Here is a 24,730-nt window from a genome sequence, read left to right on the forward strand (position 1 = left end):
TATCCTCACTGTGTCCTTCCGTCCTTTGTCCTCACTGTTTCCTTCCTTCCTTTATCCTCACTGTGTCCTTCCTTCCTTTATCCTCACTGTTTCCTTCCTTCCTTTGTCCTCACTGTGTCCTTCCTTCCTTTGTCCTCACTGTTTCCTTCCTTCCTTTGTCCTCACTGTGTCCTTCCTTCCTTTGTCCTCACTGTGTCCTTCCTTCCTTCCTTTATCCTCACTGTGTCCTTCCTTCCTTTGTCCTCACTGTTTCCTTCCTTCCTTTGTCCTCACTGTTCTTCCTTCCTTTGTCCTCACTGTTTCCTTCCTTCCTTTATCCTCACTGTGTCCTTCCTTCCTTTGTCCTCACTGTTTCCTTCCTTCCTTTATCCTCACTGTGTCCTTCCTTCCTTTGTCCTCACTGTGTCCTTCCTTCCTTTGACCTCACGGTGTCCTTCCTTCCTTTGTCCTCACTGTGTCCTTCCTTCCTTTGTCCTCACTGTGTCCTTCCTTTATCCTCACTGTGTCCTTCCTTTCTTTGTCCTCACTGTTTCCTTCCTTCCTTTGTCCTCTCTGTGTCCTTCCTTCCTTTGTCCTCACTGTTTCCTTCCTTCCTTTGTCCTCACTGTTTCCTTCCTTCCTTTGTCCTCACTGTGTCCTTCCTTCCTTTGTCCTCACTGTTTCCTTCCTTCCTTTGTCCTCACTGTTTCCTTCCTTCCTTTATTCTCTCTGTGTCCTTCCTTCCTTTATCCTCACTGTGTCCTTCCTTCCTTTGTCCTCACTGTTTCCTTCCTTCCTTTATCCTCACTGTGTCCTTCCTTCCTTTATCCTCACTGTTTCCTTCCTTCCTTTGTCCTCACTGTGTCCTTCCTTCCTTTGTCCTCACTGTTTCCTTCCTTCCTTTGTCCTCACTGTGTCCTTCCTTCCTTTGTCCTCACTGTTTCCTTCCTTCCTTTATTCTCTCTGTGTCCTTCCTTCCTTTATCCTCTCTGTGTCCTTCCTTCCTTTATCCTCACTGTGTCCTTCCTTCCTTTGTCCTCTCTGTGTCCTTCCTTCCTTTATTCTCTCTGTGTCCTTTCTTCCTTTATCCTCACTCTGTCCTTCCTTCCTTTGTCCTCACTGTGTCCTTCCTTCCTTTGTCCTCACTGTTTCCTTCCTTCCTTTGTCCTCTCTGTGTCCTTCCTTCCTTTATCCTCACTGTGTCCTTCCTTCCTTTGTCCTCACTGTTTCCTTCCTTCCTTTGTCCTCACTGTGTCCTTCCTTCCTTTGTCCTCACTGTTTCCTTCCTTCCTTTGTCCTCACTGTGTCCTTCCTTCCTTTGTCCTCACTGTGTCCTTCCTTCCTTCCTTTATCCTCACTGTGTCCTTCCTTCCTTTGTCCTCACTGTTTCCTTCCTTCCTTTGTCCTCACTGTTTCCTTCCTTCCTTTGTCCTCACTGTTTCCTTCCTTCCTTTATTCTCTCTGTGTCCTTCCTTCCTTTATCCTCACTGTTTCCTTCCTTCCTTTGTCCTCACTGTGTCCTTCCTTCCTTTGTCCTCACTGTTTCCTTCCTTCCTTTGTCCTCACTGTGTCCTTCCTTCCTTTGTCCTCACTGTGTCCTTCCTTCCTTCCTTTATCCTCACTGTGTCCTTCCTTCCTTTGTCCTCACTGTTTCCTTCCTTCCTTTGTCCTCGCTGTTTCCTTCCTTCCTTTGTCCTCACTGTTTCCTTCCTTCCTTTATTCTCTTTGTGTCCTTCCTTCCTTTATCCTCACTGTGTCCTTCCTTCCTTTGTCCTCACTGTTTCCTTCCTTCCTTTATCCTCACTGTGTCCTTCCTTCCTTTATCCTCACTGTTTCCTTCCTTCCTTTGTCCTCACTGTGTCCTTCCTTCCTTTGTCCTCACTGTTTCCTTCCTTCCTTTGTCCTCACTGTGTCCTTCCTTCCTTTGTCCTCACTGTGTCCTTCCTTCCTTCCTTTATCCTCACTGTGTCCTTCCTTCCTTTGTCCTCACTGTTTCCTTCCTTCCTTTGTCCTCACTGTTTCCTTCCTTCCTTTGTCCTCACTGTTTCCTTCCTTCCTTTGTCCTCACTGTTTCCTTCCTTCCTTTATCCTCACTGTGTCCTTCCTTCCTTTGTCCTCACTGTTTCCTTCCTTCCTTTATCCTCACTGTGTCCTTCCTTCCTTTGTCCTCACTGTGTCCTTCCTTCCTTTGACCTCACGGTGTCCTTCCTTCCTTTGTCCTCACTGTGTCCTTCCTTCCTTTGTCCTCACTGTGTCCTTCCTTTATCCTCACTGTGTCCTTCCTTCCTTTGTCCTCACTGTTTCCTTCCTTCCTTTGTCCTCTCTGTGTCCTTCCTTCCTTTGTCCTCACTGTTTCCTTCCTTCCTTTGTCCTCACTGTTTCCTTCCTTCCTTTGTCCTCACTGTGTCCTTCCTTCCTTTGTCCTCACTGTTTCCTTCCTTCCTTTGTCCTCACTGTTTCCTTCCTTCCTTTATTCTCTCTGTGTCCTTCCTTCCTTTATCCTCACTGTGTCCTTCCTTCCTTTGTCCTCACTGTTTCCTTCCTTCCTTTATCCTCACTGTGTCCTTCCTTCCTTTATCCTCACTGTTTCCTTCCTTCCTTTGTCCTCACTGTGTCCTTTCTTCCTTTGTCCTCACTGTTTCCTTCCTTCCTTTGTCCTCACTGTGTCCTTCCTTCCTTTGTCCTCACTGTTTCCTTCCTTCCTTTATTCTCTCTGTGTCCTTCCTTCCTTTATCCTCTCTGTGTCCTTCCTTCCTTTATCCTCACTGTGTCCTTCCTTCCTTTGTCCTCACTGTGTCCTTCCTTCCTTTGTCCTCACTGTTTCCTTCCTTCCTTTGTCCTCACTGTTTCCTTCCTTCCTTTGTCCTCACTGTTTCCTTCCTTCCTTTATTCTCTCTGTGTCCTTCCTTCCTTTATCCTCTCTGTGTCCTTCCTTCCTTTATCCTCACTGTGTCCTTCCTTCCTTTGTCCTCACTGTGTCCTTCCTTCCTTTGTCCTCACTGTTTCCTTCCTTCCTTTGTCCTCACTGTTTCCTTCCTTCCTTTGTCCTCACTGTTTCCTTCCTTCCTTTATTCTCTCTGTGTCCTTCCTTCCTTTATCCTCACTGTGTCCTTCCTTCCTTTGTCCTCACTGTTTCCTTCCTTCCTTTATCCTCACTGTGTCCTTCCTTCCTTTGTCCTCACTGTGTCCTTCCTTCCTTTGACCTCACGGTGTCCTTCCTTCCTTTGTCCTCACTGTGTCCTTCCTTCCTTTGTCCTCACTGTGTCCTTCCTTTATCCTCACTGTGTCCTTCCTTCCTTTGTCCTCACTGTTTCCTTCCTTCCTTTGTCCTCTCTGTGTCCTTCCTTCCTTTGTCCTCACTGTTTCCTTCCTTCCTTTGTCCTCACTGTTTCCTTCCTTCCTTTATTCTCTCTGTGTCCTTCCTTCCTTTATCCTCTCTGTGTCCTTCCTTCCTTTATCCTCACTGTGTCCTTCCTTCCTTTGTCCTCACTGTTTCCTTCCTTCCTTTGTCCTCACTGTTTCCTTTCTTCCTTTGTCCTCTCTGTGTCCTTCCTTCCTTTGTCCTCTCTGTGTCCTTCCTTCCTTTGTCCTCACTGTGTCCTTCCTTCCTTTGTCCTCACTGTTTCCTTCCTTCCTTTGTCCTCACTGTGTCCTTCCTTTATCCTCACTGTGTCCTTCCTTCCTTTATCCTCACTGTGTCCTTCCTTCCTTTGTCCTCACTGTGTCCTTCCTTCCTTTGTCCTCACTGTGTCCTTCCTTCCTTTGTCCTCACTGTGTCCTTCCTTCCTTTGTCCTCACTGTTTCCTTCCTTCCTTTGTCCTCACTGTTTCCTTCCTTCCTTTGTCCTCACTGTTTCCTTCCTTCCTTTGTCCTCACTGTTTCCTTCCTTCCTTTGTCCTCACTGTTTCCTTCCTTCCTTTATTCTCTCTGTGTCCTTCCTTCCTTTATCCTCTCTGTGTCCTTCCTTCCTTTATCCTCACTGTGTCCTTCCTTTATCCTCACTGTTTCCTTCCTTCCTTTGTCCTCACTGTGTCCTTCCTTCCTTTGTCCTCACTGTTTCCTTCCTTCCTTTGTCCTCACTGTGTCCTTCCTTCCTTTGTCCTCACTGTGTCCTTCCTTCCTTCCTTCCTTTATCCTCACTGTGTCCTTCCTTCCTTTGTCCTCACTGTTTCCTTCCTTCCTTTGTCCTCACTGTTTCCTTCCTTCCTTTGTCCTCACTGTTTCCTTCCTTCCTTTGTCCTCACTGTTTCCTTCCTTCCTTTATTCTCTCTGTGTCCTTCCTTCCTTTATCCTCACTGTGTCCTTCCTTCCTTTGTCCTCACTGTTTCCTTCCTTCCTTTATCCTCACTGTGTCCTTCCTTCCTTTGTCCTCACTGTGTCCTTCCTTCCTCTGTCCTCGTCTTCCAGCTCTTCGGGCAGCGAGGAGACCCTGAAGGACTTGTTCTCCACCAGGGGGTTCTCTGTCAAAGCCTTCAAGTTCTTCCAGTAAGCACCAAGCAGACGACTAGTCAGCAGAGTTCCTGTTTCATGTCCGTCAGCTGTGATGATGTCACTTCCTCTGATCTCACAGGAAGGACAGGAAGATGGCTCTGCTGCAGCTGGCGTCAGTGGAAGAAGCCATCGAGGCTCTGATCGAGCTGCACGACCATCAGCTGGACCACAACCAGCACCTGCGGGTCTCCTTCTCCAAGTACACCATCTGAGCCCCGCCCCCTCTGCAGCTCAGCAGCCAATCAGACTGCAGGGCCTCCCAGCAGGCCTACACTGACCGATGCGGACGAACGGGTGGCCGCGTGTCGTCGAACAGGGCTCGTTGCCATGGTTACAGATGTTCCAGAGCACATTCCTGAGCAGCAGCAGAGCATCATGGGTACTGGAGTCCAGCGAGGTGAAACACAGAACCTGCCTTTCATCCAGAACCGGTTTGAAACGTCTGAAGCTGTTTCTGTTCCTGCTGAAACCTTTTAAAACAGTTTTTTTTTTTTACTTCTCCTCCACGTCCTGCTGCTGTCTGACCGGCTGGATCATCATCATCATTGTTGATATTATTCCTGCTGTCCGTCCACGTCTGTCTCCAATTCTGTTGTGCCTTATTTCTAGATTTTTTTACAGCCTGTAGGGGGCGCCTGTTTTTCCTGTGCTGGTGTGTTTCCGCTGTTTGTTCTGGGAGGGTTTTTTAATGTCAGGTGTATTTATACTGTATAACATGTGATCAGTGACGCCGTGAAGCCCCGCCCCCTTGTGTCTGTGTGTGAGCTGTGATTGGTTGAGTTTACATTTTAAAACCTGAGCAGTGGCAGATTGAAGACGTGAAAACTCTAAACCTTCAAATGTTTCATCACTTGATGTTCTGGTCCAGAACGGCTTAGATTGGACCAGAACATCAGCTAAACACTGAGCCGCAGTTTTTTTTTAGACTGTACAGGAAAAAACCAAGATGAGCTTTTTGTGCCTTCAAACTTGTTAATTTATTATGACATCACTTCCTCTTAATTGGTTTCTGTTCAGGCGTCAAATTTGTGTCACGAAAGGAAGAATCTGCAGCTCCAGAACCAGAGTCCAGAACCCAAAGTTGGGCCTGGAGGGCCGCTGTCCTGCAGGTGTTTCTGATGATTGCAGTTGAGCAAAAGCCTGTTAATTAAAATCTGCTGTGCTGGAGCAGGAATCCTCTAAAACCTGCAGGACAGCGCCCCTCGAAGACCGATTTTAGGGATGCCTGGTCTAGAATCTGAGATTGTTCTAGAATCCGGAGCTTTCTGAATGTGTGAAATCTGCCCGGCAACAGTTCCAGACTGTCCCGGCCCTCTCAGGGGTGCGCTTGGTTTGCTAACAGTTACCTTTAATGCTATAGTGTTCTGCTCAGACACATAGAGCCGCGCTGTGGGCACTACTGACCCTGTGGAGGAAGCTCAAACTGAAATCTCTGAGACGGATAGAAGACGGTCCTGAAGGAGCGGCAACCTGACGGGTCCGAACTTCTCTAGCGATTTCAGACTGACCCTGCTGACCTGGACTTGTGCATGCAGATTTTTTTTTCTTATTTAACCTCTTCAGATCAGTTTAAAGTCACCGAAACTGTCAATTTATGGCAACGGGACAGATTCCATCCTGGAAACAAGTTGGCACTGTAAGGATTTTAATCAACTTTCCTGCTGTTAAAGAGATTTTTTAACTTAATTTTATTATATAAGTAGACTTAATAGATCAGCCCCTATGGATCAGGCAGTCTTCACTGATCCCATTTTCTTAAATATCGGGACCAATACTGATAAACATTGGATCAGTGCATCTATGGTTATTTTTGCTGATCAGACGCTTTGTAAGATTCTAAAGAAAAAGATCAGAAACAATTTCAATAGAAATATGACTCTAGAACAAACAGTAATTTGAAAATGAAGCTCAGATTTAATTTATTAGCCTTTTTATCGTCACAGTTAAGCTTTGAAACCATCTTATAGCCCTGAATGTGACGCAGCTTTCTGTCTGAAATTATTTTATTTATTTCAGGACCTTCTGAGTTCAGCTTAGAAAAATGTAAAAAAAAAAAAAATACAAATAAAAACTTAAGTTCTCTAACAGTCAGAGATTAAATATTTTTATAAAAATAAAGCCAGTGAGAGGTTTAGATGACAAAAAGGATTTGATTACTATTTAGATCCTTTGGAGCTTTTTTTTTCTGATTTTATTTTGAAAGGTTTTAGTTAGAAGAATCCATAAGGCTGCATTCTATCAGCAATTTGACCCCATCTGCTGAGCTTTTATTTTGAAACTCTCCATGTTTCCGGATGTATGTGCTGAATGTATGGTGGTTGTGGGCGGGGCCTTGTTGCATGATGGGGAGTAGGGGGGGTGGGTGGGTGGGGGTGGTGCTAGACTCAAACACAAACAGTTTGTTAAATCTTTATTTATTCTGGAGGTGTGACAGAAGGATGGCGCATGAATAAATAAATAAACCTTACAACCAATGGCTGCTGTCCGTCTGTCCAAGCCCCGCCCCCAAGCTCACCTCTCAACGAGTCAAGTGCTGAGTGGGTAAGGCTGAGATTGGTCCGCTTACAGCAGGTGTTTAGAACAATAAAATATGAAAAATACAAAACAAACGGCTTCAGCTGGGGTTCATCAGACACCTGATGATGTCATCACCAAACCCCGGGCCTGAACACACACATCCATTCAAAAACCTGATGGACTCTGCCTGCAGAAATGTTTCACCTTTTTTAATTTTTTAATTTTTTTTTTTGGTCCAGTACTGGTGAAATGTTTTGACCGTCAGAATAAAGAAGTTTTTTTTTAAGTACAGTGAGGCAGGCTTCTGATTGGTCGACCCGCTGGAGGCGGGGCGTGTCCTCTGGTCCGGGTTCAGGTTAACAGGACTCAAGGCGGCTCTTTAACGAGCTCATCTGGTACCTGAACATCCCTGAATCAGAAACCATCACAGTTTGTTCAAATTAGTCCCGACCTGATTCATTTAAAGAAAGGAATCAAAGCTGTCGTTTCCATATTAACAAAACAAAAGCTTAAACTTGGATGTTTTCCACCAAAGTGCTTCTTTGTTCTCTTTTTTTTTTTTAACATTAAATCTTAACACAGAGCTCTGATTGTTGGATCCAGATCGCAGACGGATCTGATTTGATACGAGACTTGGAGTGAGACCGTTTCTGTCTACGAGTCCTGATGAAACCTGTGACCCGTTAGCTGATAAATAAACCAAACAAATAAGCTGCACAGGTCTCAACTCGACACCCGGCTGATTAATATGTTGCATGTTGGATCGGTTGCCCACGGCGACCAGAACCGAATGCTGCGACATGTTTACGATGAACCAACAGCTTAAAACCTGCTGGTCACATGACCACCAGGTGGAGACGTCCCTGAAGTCGCCAGCAGGGGGAGTCGGGTGATGCGTTATCTCTGCTGTATAAATAAGAGCTTTGTTGCTGCTGTGATTTCCTGTTTTTCAAAGTTAATAAGTGGAGGACCAATGAGAAGCCAGAGCTGTTAAAGCTTTGTCCTCATTGGCTGATCAGAGATCTGGTTATTCAGTGCGATGCGTCACTCTCTCTCCTTGTTCGGTGCCTCTGACTGACTCACTCACCTTTTTTTTTTTCCTGTTGTCATATTTAGCACCAACATAAATAGTTTATAAAAACACACTCACTCACACACACACACTCACACGCCTGTCTTATAAAACAATCAGTCTCTGTCTGCTCCTCCTCTTTGTAATGATGAGGGGGGTGAAAGCCGAGCGGCCGGTCGCTGCGGTAACTACACGTCCAGTATCTCCTCGGCGGTGCCGCCGCAGCGCAGCCGGTAGCGACCCGTTCTCCAGCTGATGGTGGGGTCCCACAGAGCCGACAGGAAGATCTGCACGGCCATGGACTCTCGGATGAACCAGGCCACAGCGAAGTCCAGCTTGGAGAAGCTCAGAGGACCGCCCTGCAGGCGACCAGAACCGGTTCAGTCTGAGAACTTTCCATCTGTTAAAGTGCAGACGGTCATGTGACCTACCTGGACTCCAGTGAGCTGGATGTAGTCGGCGATGAACCAGGCCAAGCAGTGACACATGAAGAAGACCATCATGTCCCACCTGAAACAGAAACCAGTCAGGTTGGGTCTCATAAAAACAAACTTGGCAACTTGGAAATGCGCCCTTTTTCACGCCATCTGTCACATACGGTCAGGCATTTTGGAAGAAAGGAGGAGAAAGCGACACAGACGGAGACCAAGTCCTCTTAGACATTTGATATAAAAAAAAAACATCAGAGCTCCGCATCATTATACACATCTGTTTTTATATATATATATATAAATATAAATATGGGTCATTCCATGAAAATTGTTAAGTTTGGGTCCATAACATTCAAAGAGGAATAGGAAGCATAATAAAACTGTCAGTAATACTTTAAGTGTCTAAAGCCATTGATTCAAGTTTATTTTGTAGCATGAGGTCAAATTAAATTGAATAATAAATATATATTTTGCACATTTATAACTTTTTATGTTAAACTGCAATAATTTTCTCATGTCCGCTCTGACCATTTTTCTCATTCGTGTAATGTGAAACTTAAGAAATATGAAATAAATCTCAAAAAAAATTTTATTGTTATGGTTAGAAATACTTTCCTCTTAATAGGAAATGCGTTCATTATATTAAAATGTCATATTTTTTTATTGAAATAGCATGATTTTTCTATGTCCATCAATTTCATATTCCACCCCCGTCACACCAATGTTATTTTGCGCCAAAATGCAATACACTTCCTAGAAGTGACATCACTAACATGAAGTGACATCACTAACATGAAGTGACATCATTCAAGAGTTTAAAGAAGAGAAGTCCAAACAATGGTGAGTTCTGTTTTTTTTTTTGAGAACATTTTTGGTACATTTTTCCTTCAAAATCCTTTCTGTTAACCGTAGCATCTCCACCCCGTCACACACAAAAAGTGGGGAAAACAATTTGTTCATCAAATTTTGAAATTATATTTGTATTAATCATTCATTTTTCATTGTACTTCAACGCTAACGGCACCATCGGGTTTTAACATATCCAGAAATTGAGCCATCTTGCTTTAGATTTTCCAACCCGTCACACTAAAGCCTGTGACGGGTTGGAATCATTGTGATAGGTGGCAACGTTCTTCATATTGAATTAATGCTGTACACATAATAACATAAAAAAAAACCACTTTGAACACACTGTTGGTTTTTTTGGAAAAAAAAAAGACACTTTCTGAAGTGAACAACATTTTGTTTGTCTTATTTTTATCTAAAATGACCCTTTAATTTATTAAATTAGCATTTCTCCATTCTCTAGCGTTTTTTCTGAACATACGGCTTAACGATCAACCGGAAGCAGTTCCACGCAAATAAATTGCGATATAATAAATCTGACGAAATTGTTTTTATAATCTTTTTATTTTTTTAAATAAAGCATTTTAAATGCCACAATAATCACTCAATCAATTGATTTTAATGCCAATTAAGGCCTCTCTCATGTTATGAATTCAGTTTGTTACTAATGTTTTTCGTGTAGATGAAGCAAAGTGAAAAAAAGCTCCTTTTCCCATTTCGGAGCAGGAAAATGAGACGGGGAGCAATGAATGATCCTTTGAACGCAAAGTGAAACTAGACACCTCTCTGTGTGATCCGATTACAGGGAAACAGCACGAGCGTGACCTTATAAATAGAAAATGTCCCCCATGTCGCAGCCTTCTGGTGAACAGAGAATTTATCCCACTAACAATGACACGTAAAGCTCCACCTTTAGTAAGAAAGCTCAGAGAAGCATAATTAACTGCGGATCTTTTGAAGACTTTGAGCTAAAGGGGTCAAATAGATATATATAACCAGGGGCGGATTTAGGAAATTCAGAGCCCTAGGCAAAGACGCGCCTCATCAACGAAGCTGGCAGGGAGTCAGACGCAGCACTGCTGATGCAGAGCGCTATGATCACTCCTCTGAAACAGTTTATTAACGCCTAAATTAACTTCAAATGAAGAAACCTGCGGGAAAAAACATGTTCAGTTTGTAGCACAGACCTGAAAAACGCTAACATCTACTTCCAGCCGCCACCAACAGGAGGGGAAAACCCCCAAGAGGCGAGCGGGCCTGAGGCAGCTGCTGCTGGGGATTCCCAGTGACAGCGCAGCGCCGGTATGTGGGGGTCTGAGCGGCTCCCACAGAGAAATAATCTTTGAAGGCAGGATGGTAATCTGGATGAACTGACTGCACAGACCATGTTTTCAGGAGGACTTTTTTGTTCATTTTAATACCAATTAAGGCCTTAGTTTTATTTTAAAGAATTCAATGCCTTTTAAGACTTTTTAAGGACCTGCGGGAACCCTGACGAGCATCAGAAATGAAGCAACGCACGTGTTTTTGCTGCTTCTCCTGCTTGCTAGCTGAACGCAGCATAACAGTGCTTTATATTCACCAACACTGAGTGAATATATCATTTACATAATTGTTCAAAAAGGATTTAAAAACTTAACACACTCGTTTATTTTGTGTTCATTTCAGAGTTAGATTCTCTGCCTTTCCTTTAGTAAATGTGACGCCACTGGCTACAGATCAGTTGATGTTATTATTGTTAGTCATATATTATTTATTTATAGACTGTCCTGTTAAACTGGTAATGTTTAAGGAGTTCAGTCCATTAATCTAAATATCATCAAACATAAAAAGAAGTAAAGCTCCAGATTTGTCTCCTTCATTTTGTAATCTGTGCTTTAAATAAATCTAATGAACATGAAGTCCTGAACAAAGCATCTTGATAATATTTAATCTTATCATTTTCAGAGATTAGGAAACATCATAAGAACATAACAAACTGATATCAAAGTTTCTTATCTGTGAATCCTGTCGGCTCAACCAGCCTGAGGAGTCAAACTTCAAACCTCCGCTGGAAACAATCACTCTGGAAAGTTTTCCATAAAGCTGAAATTATCTCTGATGTTATTCCAAATGATTTCATGATGTAATCTGTGATAATATTTCCTTTTTAGCAAACACCCAATTAGCCAATTAATTCTGCCTCAGCTCTCGTACTCTCTCTCCCCTGTGGTTGTCTTGGTAACCGCGATGTTGTTGCTTTGGGCAGTTGGGGGTGGGGGGGTGGGGGTCTAGAGTCTAAATCTGAAATATTCAACACAGTTTTATTGAAACATACTAATCCCTAAGGGAAACTAAATGTTGCAGTAACTCATGAGGAGTTTAACATTTTCTTGAGAATTCCAATTTCAGCTTTTATTCTTTTAGTTTAGTTTCGGCCCAATCTTTGACTTTCTGACCAAAGATCCTGAATCATTCCTGGAAACTGCGAGGTTTTACTTCCTGTTGCTCAGCTGCTAACAGCAGTTTAAGCTCTGCCCACAGATGCTGTGTGATTCACTGATCCTGTTTCATGTAAAACGACCCCTAGGCTCAGAGGGACCAGCGGATCACTGCCGCCGCCATATTGGGAGAGGCATTGGCTCCTCTTCTGAAATAATTAATTCATTATCTAAATCTGCTCGTTCATGGCACACTGTACACACTGCACCAGAAAGGCTACGATGTCTTGGAAACTTTCTGCTACGTTTCAACTTGTCAGAAAGATAACTCAGAATATCTGAATTAAAATAAATAAATAAAAAAATGTTGAAGATATCTCTAATTTTTGGACAATGTCTCCCCCCCCCCATGAACGAAGCTGGTGCTGAACTGGACAGCTCCTTCAGTGACAGACTGCTGCACCTTAAATGCACCAGGGAGCGTTATCACAGATCCTTTCTCCCAGCAGCTGGAAGACTCTAGAACCACCACTGTTCCCAACAACCTCAATGAAGTTTTTAATTTGTTAAAAAAACTTTACAGTGCAGGATTTTATTTATTTGTTTTTAAATTCCTCACTATGATGTTATTCTTATACAGTATTCTAAGGTCCACATTTATGTGACCATTTTTTCTATAATCTTTTTGCTGCTGTAAACATCAGAATTCCCCTATTTTGGGACAATAAATGGATTTTCTTTTCTGTTCTATTCTTCTTGAGATATCTTCAAAGGAATTTTAAGTCGCCAATAATGCAATTCTAGATCTGTATAACATAGATTTGTATAATCATTTGCTATTATCTGCAATTTAACTACCACTAGTTAAATCCTGCTTTCAGATATCTTAGAACACATCAGATATTTTCGATAAATTGATTTATGACTTGTCAAAACGAAAGAAAGATATCTCAAATGTCCTTTGCAACTCTAGTCATAATTTAACTGTTGATATCTGAAATTTACCTTTCAGACAGTCAGTGATGTTCTGGAAGGATCTTAAACTGTAGACACATTTCAAATAAAAGATAAATCTGTCGTCGTTTAGATTAGTCAGAATTGAATTAAAGATATCTGAAATTGGTCTAAATATAACTACAGATATCTTAATTACTGTACTGACCTGAATATGGGATAAACCTGATTATAAGACGACGAGTATTTAGGACCAAAAAAAGACCAAAAAGACTATTTTAAGAAACAATTTTATATTGAAGTGTTTATAATTTCACATATATTAATATTGCATTGAAAGATTTGTGCAATTAAACTATAAAAAGTAAAAAGACACAGTAATGACAAATTTAATAGAAATGATGCAACACTTCAACTCGAATGCAATCTGAACTTTGCTCACGGAACGTCTCAAAAACCTGCATCAGGTTTTTCCTCAGAGACGTCCTCTTCCTCGCCGTCACTCCGACCCTCGACCCGCAGCTCGGCTATATTTGGATACGTTTTCTTTTGCTCTTCGTGTTTTTTTGGGCTTTATGAACGTGCCATATTCTGACATTACACTCCGTAACGCCATATTTTTTTGCTGTCTGACAGGATTCCTCCGCTGCGTTGACCACCATTCATTTATGATTGGCATCATAGCTCCGCCTCAAATTTATCTGACTTTTGAACGCCTCCATTCTGAGCAGAGACTCTCCTTTTGTTGCATTATTGTCACTTCTTCTCTGTTTTAATAGAAAGATGACCCCAGGCACAGTGAGGTCACTGGCGCCCTCTGCTGTTGCGTTCGTGTCGTGACCCCAGACGACTGTCAGCCTATATCGTCGGTTAGACGGCGATTATTAGACGACGCCACATTTTCACATTATTTTTAACAATTCGTTAACTAAGTCCTTTATTGAAGATATCTGGAATGAAATAGAACCTGATTTTAGGATAAAACGGCCTTCCGTACCTGAACACATGATGCGCCGCCCAGCCGATGATGAGGCTGGCCAAGAAGCACTCTGACACGGGTTCCAGGACGGTGGCGGGAACCATGTTGATCCGCAGCTTGGTCCACCTGTTTCAACAAATCTTATTAATGCGTCGTCCTGAACAGGTGGCCGACGAAGCGGCGGTCTGCGGCTCACCTGATCATCCGGGACTGGAACTGTCCAATGGAGTAGGAGCCCGAGTTCTGCAGCGCCACCTGTGTTGCCATGGAGAACTTCCATCCTCTGGGAAGGAAAGAAGAAACGTGTCATGACCGAGGAAGAAAGCGGTCTGCGGCGTGCTAATGCTAATGCTAACCTGTCTGCGATAGCCTTGGCCATGAAGTAGTCCTCAGCGATGTACTGAGCGAAGGCCACCAGCCCCCCCGCCTGGTCCAGGACGTCCTTCCTCATCAGACACGACATCCCCGTCACGCATTTGATCCCCGTAACGTTGGCCGAGATGTAAGAGCGGGGGTGGGACGTCCCGAAGTACACCTGCACACAGGTGAGCCGCGTTAGCAGGAAGCCCCGCCCACGTTCAGCCCACAGAACCTGACCTCACCTGCTCCAGAGTGGCGGCGAAGCCTTGGCGGTCGGCAACGTACGGCAGGCCGTGGACCAGACCCACCTTCTCCGTCATCTGGTTGGTCAGATCCGCCAGGGTGTCGGGTTTCACTGTGGAACAGAACAGGGTCAGAACCTCCCACTGGGGGGCGGGGCCTGAGAGAGGGAGTGAAGCTGAGGGCAGGTTCTACCAGAACCAACAGCTGATTCTGGTATAAAAACCCAAATCCTCCATCTGAGCGAACAGAACCGGCCAGAATGGACCCAGGCAGCCCTATGATCCAGTCCTACTGAAGCCAGGTTCTGCTCAGAGTTTAGCATCAGCGTCAAGCTGACCCGGTTCTGGTTCTGACCTCTGATGCCGCTGTCACAGATCCACACCAGCCCGTATTTGGCGGCTTCATATCCGGGCATCAGGTTGTTGATCTTCGGGTTGATTCCGACCTTCTTCCCACCTGAAGAAGAACAGGAGGGTGGCGTGAGGCTGGGGGGCGGAGACAAGGCAGGAAACAGGAAGTGACGCTTCGCCCCACTCACCGATGAAGAGTCCAGCGTCCACGTTGGGATATTTCCCCAACAGCTTCTTACAGACGTCCACAGCCGGATCGTCCTGGTCCTGGACGCACAGCAGGATCTCATACTGGAACACAGACAGAACCAGTTAGAACCGGATCGGGTGGTGTGTGCGGCGGGGCGGCAGGGTCGGTTCTGCTCACCTTGGGGTAGTCCAGAGTGAAGAAGGTCTCCAGGTTGGAGATCAGGTTTGGGTCGACGCCCTTCAGCGGCTTCAGCAGAGAAACTCCGAGGACCTGAGCGAACGGCTGCTTGGCCTCAGATCTCTTCTTATGGAGGCAGAGACGCCTGAAACGCAGAGGTCAAAGGTCAGCAACCGGTTAAAGGCCGCAGGCGGCATCCATGTTTGGCTAAAGCCACTGGCGGTTGAGTGGAAGCCTCGCTGGCGGATAAAAGGTCCGCTTCTGATCTGACCGGCCTGGGGAGCTACAGCAGGAGATGATGAGCCCAGAAGGTTCCCATCAGCCCAAATTAGAGGCTCTTTAAATCTGCAGAACAGGTTCAGTCTGTGTGAACATTCAGACCCTTCTGATGGATCAGCTGAAAGCACCGAAAAAGACAACAATCAAAACCTAAATCATTCAGCTGTTTTAATGGCTGCCTCTCATCCCTCACTGATACTCGTCTCTAGCTGTTGAGCGGTGCGTTCAGGCTCCCTGGACCAGCTGGATTTCAGAGTGCTGGAGACGTGAGGCGTTCAAGTCAGCAAGAAACATCAACTTTCATTCTAAAGACTGGGGCTGTGTCTGAACACCTACCCCAGGGGGCACCAAGGGGCCCTAAAGGACCACATGGGGGGCCCTCAACCCTCAACGCCGTCTGAAAACAGCAACTCAGCAGTGGGCTAAGTTTTGAATTTTATTTTATTCTGTGACTCTTCTTTTTAATCATTTATAGAGCATTTCATCACAGTAATCATATAGGGCATTTTAGCATTTATAGAGATTTTAAAATTATAATGTTTAAAGGAAAATTAGAAATGAAAAGTTAACAATAAAAATGTGTTTAATTTGGTTGAAGTTTAGGTGAACGCTGACCCCTCTTGTTCATAGGTCAGTGTTGGTAGCCTTTCCTATGATTCAATAGCCATGAAGTAGCCCTCAGCCTTGAAATGGTTGGTGACCCCTGACCTACCCTAATTAATACAAAGGGCACTGGATAGTGGTTCTGCCATTTTAAATGAGTCCAACTGTCTAGTGGATGCAAAGTTTCCTACAATGCACCTTTGGAAGTAGGAATAATCCATGCATGGACGTAGGTTTGCATAGGGACCATAGGGAAATGTCCCCACCAAAATTTTGGACCAACCCATTTGTCCCTACAAATAATTCGGTTTGAATAATGTTTATATAACATGTTTATAATTTACAATTGAGCGTGTTGGATCACTGTGTGAGATCACAGCCAATTCTTTTTCTCTCCGGATCTGCCGCTCCGTCCTGCTGCCCGGTCTTTCCCGTCCCTTAAAGTCAGTAACTGGGCTGTTTAGCTCCACTCTCATTGGTTGTTCTGCCTCAAATTCCGCCTTCTCTCTTCCTGATTGGCTGTTTTCTAGTCCGTATGCGTGTGCTTGGAGGGGGAAATAAGAATTTTATTCACGCCAGTTACTTCAAATAACATTAGGCTATGAAACTAGTCCTAATGAACAAAAACTTAATTCTATCTAGACTAACACAGGCGAAAGCTGCTGATTGCTGATTCTTAGCCACAGTAAACTGAAAAAGAAAATGTGAGTTTCCCTTTTAACAATAATTCATTCCAGTTACTGTTTTCATTTTATGATGTCACTTTGAGGCAGTTCAGTTATAAATAGAAGGTGTTATTTCTTTTATAGAGTATAACGACACGAGATGGCGCCTAAACGTCTGCTATTTTTTGTTTAGAAAGCATAATTACGGTTCCACATAATATTGATATTTCTTTGACTATTTCTACTTTTAAAAATGGGATAAAGCCAATAACGAACAGAGGAACACTATTTACATTGATTTTATTTCACATAGATTTCCACACGTCCATAAGTTAATTAGTACAAACATTGGTAAAATGTTTATTTTGAATATTATTACATTACAGACACAATGGTGTTATATTTTTTTTTAATAATTGTTAAAAGTGATTTTATATTGGAATAAATTTAGTCTCATTCTTAGTGTTGTGTTTTGTAGATGATGCCACTAAATGTAAATAGAATAAATGTATTTGCGTCCCTTGAATGTGTTATTTTGCACTGTTTCATGATACAGAGAGAGCATTTAAAAAAAAAATAAGAGTGTTTCACCTGTTTACCTTTGCAAAATTCTACATCTTTAAAAGAAAATACAGGATAAATCCACATATAATGGGCATATTTACTATATTTGGTTAAATTGGCACATTTACCTACTTTCTTAGTCGCTGGTAAGTTTAAATGCAAACCTTTTCAAAGTGGGAAAAAGTCCTAATTCCACATTAATCAGAGCTGATGACGCTTCAAACATTGATAAACAACATCTAGTGAGTCTAGTGCTAATAAAATTTGTATAAATGTAGCAAGAAATGCTGCCGTTCTCTTTAAACGAAATAAACCCTGATGCTCACGTCAAGCATAAAAAAGCATGCATATTTTTGCATGGGTAAAATTACATTAATGAAACTTGGGACCAAACTGGAAATCAAACCTACGCCCTTGAATCCATGGTCACTAGATGAGCATAAATATGCCAGGATGGACTTCAAATCATGGGATTTGTTGTGACAGTGGCGACTGATAAAGATGGCACAGGAACCGTGCAGGGAGGTGGAGTTACGTGACCAGCGGGTAGCAGAAAGTAGCGATCATCTGTCCTGATGGTCAGTTAACTGAATTCACTATAAAATGCACTATATAGTCCCTGCTCTATACAGCGATTTAGGCATTTAGGGGTTAGGGTGGGAGTCCGGACACTGCCTCAGTCTATTACCTCTTTCCCACTGGACGAAAAACCTGTTTAAACCCGGGAACAATCGGATTTCAGTGGCAGTGGGAACAGCTTACTGTGGCGTCTCTACCCGGGTCAAACAACTCACCCGGGTTAAAGTCGCCTCGGCTCTGATCTGAGCCGGTTTGACCTGCCAGTCTATGTGATACCCTTGAGCACATCATACGGACGGCACCACACCGCTTCTGATCTAACAAGCCGAAACGACTCTGTTTACATTCGATAAACATGGAGCAGCTCTGGTAATTGACAGATTAATCTCGCTTTGGAAAAATTAACTTGTCCCATCAGCTCAAATAGTCAAAAAGAAGAAGATGCCAAAGAAAGAAAAGGTGCATGGGGGAAAATACAGAGAGATTAAGACAGATAAAAACACACTGACTACGCTGAGTTCATTCCATGTTAACTCTCCATTGTTTACTTTCCTGATTTCTGTCGCACTGGTGACATCATAAAAGCTAATGCAGCGTGATGATGTCACCAGACACGCAGCGGCGGGGGACAGAGGCCAGGCAGCTGCCAGGGGTTAGACCGGCTTTGTCTGCCACACTGGGAAAGGAGCTAATTTTGCCGATTGTTAGCAGGTCGACCCATGTTTGAAAAACCCGCGGTAACGAGCTATTTTCAGCGAGAAACAGGCTTAAGCTTGGAAACAAAGAATTTATGAACCAGTTTTTTGGGGTTTTTTTCTATTCTTGATGGGAAACTTTACACGTTAAAAACGTCATGATCATAATGGAGCTTAGACCGCCATGCATCCTTCACTGGGTTTTAATCCAACTTTTTATATCTCAAATTGAGCAAAAATTGAAGTGAAATCTACATTTTTACTTTACTGGGAATAATAATTAATAACAGTTGAAAATAAAACAGGTGTGCCGCTCAGGTTTCCACGTTAAACTGGATCTGGACCGCTCACACTGAGCCTGGTTCTGCTGGAGGTTTCTTCCTGTTCAAAGGGAGTTTTTCCTCTCCACTGTCGCTACAAGCATGCTTAGTGTGAGGGATTGCTGAAGAGTCAATGAGTCGATGCAATCAGCTGGTTTTCCTTAGAAAACTTTGAATCAATCTGACTGGATGATCTGGTGAACTGGAAAGTGACCTGAGATGACATGATGTGAATTGGTGCTATAGAAATAAACTGAATAGAATTGAATCTTCTTGATGCCCTCCAGGACTGGACTGCAGCGCTGTTAAAATAAATAATATTTATTGTTTCTATTGCTATTCATCACATTTAGAGTCTGAAACCCTTCATTAGACGAAGCATCAAACATGGGATCAGACGGGTAGGATCATGTGACAGCCATCACCGTTAGCAACAGAGCCAACATAACCTGCACGCCTCGCTGGGGTCAGACTACGGAGCAACATTTTAAAACGTTTTAAGGAAAAAAAGAAAATGTTTTTCAAAAATGGAACAAAACACTTTTTCTGAGACTAAATTATTATGTGTTTGCAAAAATCCAACCAATATTTTTACAGTATGCGTTAACAATTTATTTTCTCACATTTATTTGTTCATGTTTTTTTTGTTTTTTTTTTGCCAGATATTTTTTTTTTATTTTAGGCAAGACTGAATTGCGATCTTTTCAAATTTTGATTTACAGATTTTATCCTCCACACCTTCCGGTTGCGCTGTGAGCAGACCAATAGGAAGGAGTTGTATCTGCAGGGATGTTAGCAACAGCGATCCTATTGGTCCATAGACAGACCACCCAAAAATAATTATATAAAAAGGAGTAAAACGCAAAAATAAACCTTATAAATGACTCTCATATGCAACACTACAAAGACAATAATTTGTGCAATTTACCATTTGATATCCTGTGCAATAGCCTTTTTCTCTATATCTGACACCCAGTGCAATAACTATATTATATGTATATTAGGGATGGGACGGTTTATGAAAACCGTCCGAACCATTGGGTTCGACTGTCTCGGTTCGGTTCGCGTGTGTTGCGTTCGGTTCATGCGCTGCTCCTTTTTCTCATAGAGGAAGCGTTTACACTCCAGAGCAGAAGGTGGCGATACTGCGACCAAAGCCAACCACCAGTAGTAAACAAGAAGAAGAAGAAGCGAAGCAGCTTAGCCGGGTGTAGCAGAAAAAAATCAGTTGTTGTGGAGAATTGTGTGGGTATGGCGAGTGGGAAAGAACAGGAGTTGGAAGACGCGCCAACAGCACTTTATAGGTCTGCTGTATGGGACCACTTTGCATTTAGAGTGACCTACGATGACGGCGGGAAGAAAGCTGTGGATAAAAGTGCAACAGTGTGCAAGCATTGTGCAACACGTTTTGTTTATGCTAACAGCAACATGTCATGCTAACCCCGAAATCCCTCATACTCCATCCGCCCCGCTGCGCTCCAGACCGGCTGCTGAAAGCAAAGCCTACAGCCTCCACTGTGGCTCCCGTCCGCTCCGCTCTGAGTTCCTTGGAGATCGTAGAGAGCATGCACCAGATGATTAAATTCAAAGCAGCAAAACATGCGGAAATGATCCAGGGTTTCCGCGGATCATTTAAAATAATTACAATCCATTATTTTTTGGGGGATTTTTTCATTAATTTCATAATTGTTATATATATATATATATATATATATATATATATATAACTATACCCATGCAAACACCCATTGCAATAACCCTGTATAATAATACTACAATAACATTTTTTTTTTTACTATATATGCTGCACTGTATGTATCTCATGCAACTTTTTCTTGCTTTGGCACCTTCTTCTTCTTCTTCTTTAAATATTTGAGCTGATGAAACGAGTAAATTTCTCCACTGTGAAACGAATAAAATCAATCAATTGATCAATCAATCTCAAATATGTTATTTTATTGAGATTTTTTATTTGAAATGCGTTTGTTGCTTTCAATAATACTGGATGAACCAAAGCTCTGCTAACAGCAGGAAGTCTCAGTAGAAGCAGAGAGCTACATCACAACCAATAGCCTGACAGCATCTCAGAGCGACAGACCCTGTCTGTTAATGATAGCTCTACATCTTCACTCACTGGAAATCACACGTGTTTCAATCATTTTATTCAGGTTCCTGTTTAAAATGTTAAATATATATTCAGTGAGTATTTTATACTTAGACGTTGACTCAACTTTGGGATTACTCCTTCAGGGAAATTCTGGTTCCAGCAGCTTATAGTAAAAAGAGTTAAAGCAAGCAGAGTTTATACAGGAAGCAGTGACTCTAATTCCTGGTTTTCCAGCCACTTTCGTTAACATTTGCATTTTCTCATTCTCTTGCCTTTTCTCCGCCTCAACCTTTTTTTCCGAACATAAAGCTTTACGATCAACCCGGAAGCAGTTCCATGCAAACACACACAACCAGTTACATCTGATATTCTATATCTGACTAAACTGTTTTTAGAAACTTTTTTCCCCCTAAATAAAGCATTTTAAATGCCAGGATAATCACATTTAATTAATTTTAATGCCAATTTAAAAAAAAATAATAACTTAAGGACTTTTAATGACCCTTGGAAACCCTGAGATGCCATTAAAGATAAAAATATCATCCATCTTCAGTCACACTCATCCCCCTAGACCCCGGGCCGGGAATCGAACCCCAAACCTTCTTGATGCAAGGCAGCAGTGCTACCCACAAAATAAAAAAAAAAGGAAAAACTTATAATGGATACAGTTGGAACAATAAAATGATGCACTATTTAAATTCAAAACATTATCCCTTCATTGTATGGAAAGATCCCCTTGATACCAGAGAAACTAATATATATTTTTCATATTTCTGCAAAATAATTAATTGTTAATCAGCAGATAAAAAACAGTCAACTTTAGATGAAATCGTCAATCACTTGCATTTCTAAAAACAACCAAACCCGACCAACAGCCTGCGAATAGAGTCAAACAGGACAAACAAGGTCCAGATATCAACCAGGCGTATAAATATGACCCCCCATGTTAGAGAGGAGGAGGAGGGCGGGGTTGGGGGGTGGGGGGGGGTTTGGCTCCTACAGCTCCCTCCATCCCAGCAGGATGAAGGGTTCTGATCTCCTGGGAATGACTCTTCAGGATTCCCAGGAATGCTTCACCTCCTGCTGCAGTCATGAGACCCTCGCAGGTCTGAGGGCCTTAATCTGCTTAAAGCTCCTGATGATGATGATGATGATGATGATGATGATGAGGGCTGGAATCTGGAGAAAGAGCAGCTCTTTGTGGGATTAAAGAGCAGCAGGACATCACGAGACCTTCAGCCTCACGAGCTCTGCTCAGGAAACCATCATAGACCAGTTAGACCAGCCGCCATCTCAGAACTAACACCAGAACATCTCCAGATCTGAACCCAGAACATCTCCAGATCTGAACCAAGAACTAACACCAGAACATCTCCAGATCTGAACTCAGAACCAAGACCAGAACATCTCCAGATCTGAATCCAGAACATCTCCAGATCTGAACCCAGAACATCTCCAGATCTGAATCCAGAACATCTCCAGATCTGAACCCAGAACATCTCCAGATCTGAACCAAGAACTAACACCAGAACATCTCCAGATCTGAACTCAGAACCAAGACCAGAACATCTCCAGATCTGAATCCAGAACATCTCCAGATCTGAACCCAGAACATCTCCAGATCTGAATCCAGAACATCTCCAGATCTGAACCCAGAACATCTCCAGATCTGAACCAAGAACTAACACCAGAACATCTCCAGATCTGAACTCAGAACCAAGACCAGAACATCTCCAGATCTGAATCCAGAACATCTCCAGATCTGAACCCAGAACATCTCCAGATCTGAACCAAGAACTAACACCAGAACATCTCCAGATCTGAACTCAGAACCAAGACCAGAACATCTCCAGATCTGAATCCAGAACATCTCCAGATCTGAACCCAGAACATCTCCAGATCTGAACCAAGAACTAACACCAGAACATCTCCAGATCTGAACTCAGAACCAAGACCAGAACATCTCCAGATCTGAATCCAGAACATCTCCTGAACTGAACCCAGAACATCTCCAGATCTGAATCCAGAACCAACACCAGAACATCTCCAGATCTGAACCCAGAACATCTCCAGGTCTGAACCCAGGACCAAGACCAGAACATCTCCTGCTCTGCTGATTTGATTATTAACCCCGGCATAATGACGTCCTAATCCGATCATTAAATATTTTGATTTAACGAGATTCGTTAAAAGTCAATAAATTAAAGCTACTGAAAGGAGGCAGATTAAACCGGAACAAACTGCTCTAAATTCGGCTATAAAAGTCCCAGCAGCCGCTGGGCTGACCAACAGAACCGGAACCGGGCCACCATTCAGCGGGATAAGTGACCCGGAGTCTGAAGGTTAGAACCTAACCCGGTTCGGACTGCAGTAGCCTGGTCGGCTAACCGGTCCGTCCGCAGCTGTTAGCCGTTAGCTTGGGTCGGTCGGTCGGTCACTCACACATAGATGATGGACATGAAGTGCATGAGCCACAGCACCACGAACAGAACCAGGCCGAACACCGAGAAGCCCTGCAGGGCCACATCCAGCGGGGCCATGCTGCTCCGGAGGGGGCGAAGCGGGGCTGGGGGCAGGCCGCCTCGGGTCAAGCTAAAGCTCCGCTCGGACAGGGACCAGCTGACCGGCCTCACAGCGGAAACAACGGAGGGAAGAGGCGGGTGTGTTCAGGCCAGAGACCAGGCCTCCTGCCGGGGGAAAGGGTTCAGGAACCAGTCCGGGGTTCGACGTTCCTCCAGCCGGGATTCCTCAGGCCGCGAGTCCGATGGGCCCGGAGGTTTTGGAGGTTCTGGTTCCGGCTCGCAGAGCTGCTTTCTGTTGTCTGACTGTCAGCAGACCGACCAACGGTCAGCTGACCAATGAGGAAGGGGAAGGAACAGACGGTGGAGCCTACCGGATATCAAGAGGGCGTTTCCGTCTTTTTCCCTTTCAAAATAAATGTTTAAAAAAAAAAATTTTCATCAACTATTTGGTTTTATTCGAATATTTTACTTTAGTGTAGATCCACTATAAAATGAGTAAATGAAACAAACATTTTACAACAAATTCTACCAAAAATAATCAGAATATTTATCATCAATAATGTAAATATTTAAAAGTGAAAAAAGTGATTATATGTGGAGCAGACAGAAAATATGGCAGAGAACAAACACAACCAAAACTTTCCTTAAAAATACCAGTAAAACTGAAACTTATTGAAATAACAATTCTTAAAGTTCCAAATATACATGCTCTATTCTCAATATATAGAGCTTTTACTGTCTGATTTCCACATAAACCCACCAGTGGGTAGCTTTGGATTTAGTGCCTTGCCCAGGGGAAGACTGACATCCACAGGAACCTGGAACACTCCTCCCATTGAGTCACGTTTACCTTTTCCTAAGTAAACAGGCTTCCCATTAAGGCCGACAGGTGATTGTGTTTACCTGAAGGCCCTGAAGGCAGCATGGAAACAGGTTGCATCACCAGGTGAGTCACATAAAGTTAATCAAGCTCAGACAGGTAACAAGTGTTTCAACACCTGAAACTGTTTGTTTCCATCAAACACATGCTGGAGCTCAGATCAGACTCGACTCTCGACTCCCCGGCCCACATTCAGACCTTTCTGACCCAGACAAACACCTGCAGCCAGTTAGAGGTGAACCTGCTGGAGCCCAGGTCAGGTTCTCCCCCTACTCTGCAAAAATAAAATCTAAATAAGTCCTTTTTCTTAATATAAGTGATTTTTTTCTTTAATTGAGGAGGAAAGTGAGAAATTTGCCAATTGGACAAGACAATTTATATTTTAAATAAAAGAAAACAATTGCATTGTTTTATCTCAAGTATCTAATAATCTTATTTTAAGAGTGAAAATACTCATAAAATTGGCAAATCATCTTATTTAACAACTCAAATTAAGGGTAAACACAC

At 43.2% G+C, this 24,730-nt stretch overlaps 2 protein-coding genes across 3 annotated transcripts in view; one reads left to right on the plus strand and one right to left on the minus strand.

The window, feature by feature from the left end:
- LOC119774457 (polypyrimidine tract-binding protein 3-like) overlaps positions 1 to 5,558 on the plus strand; it is a 25,981-nt gene extending 20,423 nt beyond the window's left edge. For both annotated transcript variants that reach the window (XM_038271978.1, XM_038271979.1), the window contains exons 13-14: positions 4,387 to 4,464; positions 4,550 to 5,558. In XM_038271978.1, the coding sequence (XP_038127906.1) occupies positions 4,387 to 4,464; positions 4,550 to 4,682 (211 nt within the window). In that variant the 3' untranslated portion in view covers positions 4,683 to 5,558. The remainder of the gene's footprint in view (positions 1 to 4,386; positions 4,465 to 4,549) is intronic.
- Positions 5,559 to 6,867: 1,309 nt separating this feature from the next.
- ugcg (UDP-glucose ceramide glucosyltransferase) lies at positions 6,868 to 23,708 on the minus strand. The gene is made up of 10 exons (XM_038271980.1): positions 23,264 to 23,708; positions 15,010 to 15,154; positions 14,831 to 14,933; positions 14,647 to 14,748; positions 14,292 to 14,404; positions 14,046 to 14,224; positions 13,886 to 13,972; positions 13,708 to 13,815; positions 8,491 to 8,569; positions 6,868 to 8,418 (listed from the first exon to the last, which is right to left on the minus strand). The coding sequence occupies exons 1-10, from the start codon at positions 23,359 to 23,361 to the stop codon at positions 8,248 to 8,250; spliced, it is 1,185 nt and encodes a 394-aa protein (XP_038127908.1). The 5' UTR covers positions 23,362 to 23,708; the 3' UTR covers positions 6,868 to 8,247.
- Between the last annotated feature and the right edge of the window lie 1,022 nt (positions 23,709 to 24,730).

Source organism: Cyprinodon tularosa, unplaced genomic scaffold (assembly GCF_016077235.1).
Source record: "Cyprinodon tularosa strain WSP-4 unplaced genomic scaffold, ASM1607723v1 ctg813, whole genome shotgun sequence".
NCBI classification, from domain to species: Eukaryota; Metazoa; Chordata; class Actinopteri; order Cyprinodontiformes; family Cyprinodontidae; genus Cyprinodon; species Cyprinodon tularosa.

Excerpts from the sequence above, each read along its gene's own strand:
- ugcg (XM_038271980.1), bottom strand. The coding sequence starts at position 23,361 with ATGGCCCCGCTGGATGTGGCCCTGCAGGGCTTCTCGGTGTTCGGCCTG. Across the intron at positions 14,934-15,009 it reads TCACTCTGGACTACCCCAAG|TATGAGATCCTGCTGTGCGT; the intron begins GTGAGCAGAACC and ends TCTGTGTTCCAG. Across the intron at positions 14,225-14,291 it reads TCGCCGCCACTCTGGAGCAG|GTGTACTTCGGGACGTCCCA; the intron begins GTGAGGTCAGGT and ends ACCTGTGTGCAG.